The sequence below is a fragment of the Suillus bovinus genome (genome assembly GCF_016758785.1).
Source record: "Suillus bovinus strain UH-Sbo-P2 chromosome Unknown EDB93scaffold_442, whole genome shotgun sequence".
NCBI classification, from domain to species: Eukaryota; Fungi; Basidiomycota; class Agaricomycetes; order Boletales; family Suillaceae; genus Suillus; species Suillus bovinus.
The window spans coordinates 1-2,953 of record NW_024542498.1 but is presented as its reverse complement, the minus strand read 5'-3'; the positions used below and the strand labels follow the sequence as shown (position 1 = coordinate 2,953).

The window sequence follows — 2,953 nt, the reverse complement described above, 5'->3', positions numbered from 1 at the left end:
CTTTGGGACATTGCTGTCGTAGGTGAGCCCATTTCATATTCTGAATCTAAGCTGAATGGAGATAGTTACTTGGTCAGGTCCACTTCTGTTGAAGGCTCTGCAGAATTTTGAACATCCCAAATACTGTGGTTTACCATGCATCGGTCTTTGCTCATTGACGAGATTCTTTCTCACATCATTCAGTTCGTTGCTGCCGACGGTCAGCGGGACCTGAAGCGCTTGGAAGATACAAGCAGCCTTGCTAGGCTTGCTCGTACATGCCGCTGCTTTATGGAATGTGCTCTTGACACCCTCTGGCGCACTCAACATTCGTTAAGTCCTCTTATCATGTGCTTGCCAAAAGGGACTTGGGAGATTCGCTCCAGTAATATACTCGTACGTCCCATCTCGCTTCGTGCACGCAATTTCATAATTACAGTACCTATAGTATCTCACGAGACCGCCTGCTGAATCTGAGTGGGCACGATTTGACGTGTATTCACGTCGTGTGAAGAGTTTTTCATACCCAAAGCAAACGAGAATGATCAGACTACACGAGGACGCGCTTCCACTCCTTTTTTCTGAACGCCCTCCCCAGTCTCTGTTCCCGTCACTTTCCTCGCTCGACTTCTCCATCCTGTCATGCAGCTCTTCCAACTTCACCTTAATCCGAGACTTTCTCTCCCCAAAACTGACAAACCTCGCTTTCACTCTCCCTCGAAAGATGTGCCCTCAGGACATTTGCTGTGTATTAAAAGACCTTACTCGGAAGGCTACCCAACTCGAAAACCTCGCAATTTCATCGTTCTTTCCAGTGGTGACATTTGAATTGAATATTTCGACCCATGAACTGCCAGACTTACGTCGGTTGGTCGTCTCCAACTCTATTCGTATATCTGCACAGAGCGTGCTGAATATCGCGTCACTTTGTCATGTTCAAGAGCTTGCCTTGAATCTTCACCCTGATTTCGACGCCGACGTGCTACGCTATAGGGCAAATAAGAGGACCTTCCCCGCTCTCCAGCGTCTCAGCCTCGTGGCACACGACCTTTCCCAGTGTACATCTATCGTGTCGCTTATATCCTCGCCACAACTGGAAGATGTTTCTGTCTCATACGACGTCCAAGCACGATCTTCCGTCATTACTTCATTCCTGAGTGCCATCGGCACGTCGGTTCGATCAATTTCTCTCCGACACAACACGCAAACTCATACAATTGCCGACGCCCCATTTATTTTCGACCCTTCCACATTTGCACCGCTGCTCGCTTGTCGCAATCTCCGCACTATCCAAGTATACAATCTTGGTACGCTTAATTTAGACGATGAGTTCATCGTTTCAGTGGCTAAAGCCTGGAACAAACTCGAGGACATTCGGCTCTGCAGCCTACCTTGGTCCTCCATAATCCCCAATATCAGTTTGAACGCCTTGACAGCGTTGACCCAATACTGCCCACGGCTTACCCGCGTACACCTGTCCTTGAACGCAAGGGAAATCCCTGAACTACCCACCAACAGGGCTGGTGCCCAGTCCTTGGAGGTGCTCAATATCCGAGATTCGGTCATCGACCACACTGAACTTGTCGCGCAATTTTTGCGGGCGATTATACCGAATATGAGGACTTTGTATGTTGAAGCGCACCCAGAACTAAGGGATAAATGGATGGAAGTCAAGGCCTACTATGACCGGCTGTCAGTGGTACCTATGCAGAATGGGTCATAAACAGTCGCCCATAGAACTAGTCACGGATTATTTTGGTATAGAGCTCGTTCGTATCATTTAGATTTGTGTGTTATTTGTAACTTAACTTAGGTGGAGTAAAGTAATACATAGATTTGTCGACTTCCCCCGAGGTTTGTCACTTCGCACTGAACGCTCTCCTAGTGGCTTCGTCGACGCACCTCGCGTCCTAATTAAAGTTATACACAGGAAGAAAACTAAAACCAGCACCACGTGTCTTTGGAGACTCTAGAAGATCTACAATGATACTAGCACACACCCGTTGTGCCTTCGGCACAGGAAGCAAAAAGAGCGCTTTGCGCTCTTTGTTGGCTTCCTGGCCTTCGGCTTCATCCTACCTTGGGTGTCTTAATAATCACTGCAGGTTTTGAAATAATTTATATTTTATTCACTGAGTTGTGATCAAAATTTCAAAATAAGTTACATACATTGAGCAGGATTCAAATTGACAAAAGTAAAAGTACAATTGAATATATGTATTTTCTCATCTACTGTTGTGTCTGGTGTTCTGTGCCCCATCCTCCCGTCCTCCCGTCCTGTTGTCCTCCTCCCGTCCTGTTGTCCTCCTCCCGTCCTGTTGTCCTCCTCCCGTCCTGTTGTCCTCCTCCCGTCCTGTTGTCCTCCTCCCGTCCTGTTGTCCTCCTCCCGTCCTGTTGTCCTCCTCCCGTCCTGTTGTCCTCCTCCCGTCCTGTTGTCCTCCTCCCGTCCTGTTGTCCTCCTCCCGTCCTGTTGTCCTCCTCCCGTCCTGTTGTCCTCCTCCCTTCCTGTTGTCCTCCTCCCGTCCTCTTGTCCTCCTCCTGTCCTCCTGTCCTCCTCCTGTCCTCTTGTCCTCCTCCTGTCCTCTTGTCCTCCTCCCCTTCCCCCTTCTCCCATTTCCCCATTCTCCTGTTCTCCTGTTTTTCCCATTCTTCTATTTTCCCTTTCTCCTGTTTTCCTGTTCTCTGTTCTCTTATTCTCCTATTTTCCCCATTTTCTCTGTTCTCCCATTTCCCTCATTCTCCCATTGTCCTTTCCCATTTCTCAATCGTCTTTTCTTAATATGTAGTTGAATTTATTGTGTATTTCAGAATAAATAAATGTTTTTAAATGCTTGCTGCCCTAACGGGCAGCGGACCCTCGAAAGCACGTGACAGCCACGCGAGTTTCCAAATCGAGCTTTAAGCGAGGTAAGCGAAAACCACATGGCATTTAGCGTCCGTTAGCGGCCCAAGCGACCCAAGCGAAAACCACGCG

The 2,953-nt window shown here is 48.3% G+C and overlaps 1 protein-coding gene across 1 annotated transcript; it reads right to left on the bottom strand.

Annotated features, from left to right (window-relative positions):
- Positions 1 to 2,208: 2,208 nt before the first annotated feature.
- On the bottom strand, positions 2,209 to 2,601 carry EDB93DRAFT_1110807 (uncharacterized protein; the record flags this gene model as incomplete). The annotated part of the gene is made up of 1 exon (XM_041448052.1): positions 2,209 to 2,601. One exon carries the CDS (start codon positions 2,599 to 2,601, stop codon positions 2,209 to 2,211), a length of 393 nt encoding a protein of 130 aa, XP_041300504.1.
- Positions 2,602 to 2,953: the final 352 nt, after the last annotated feature.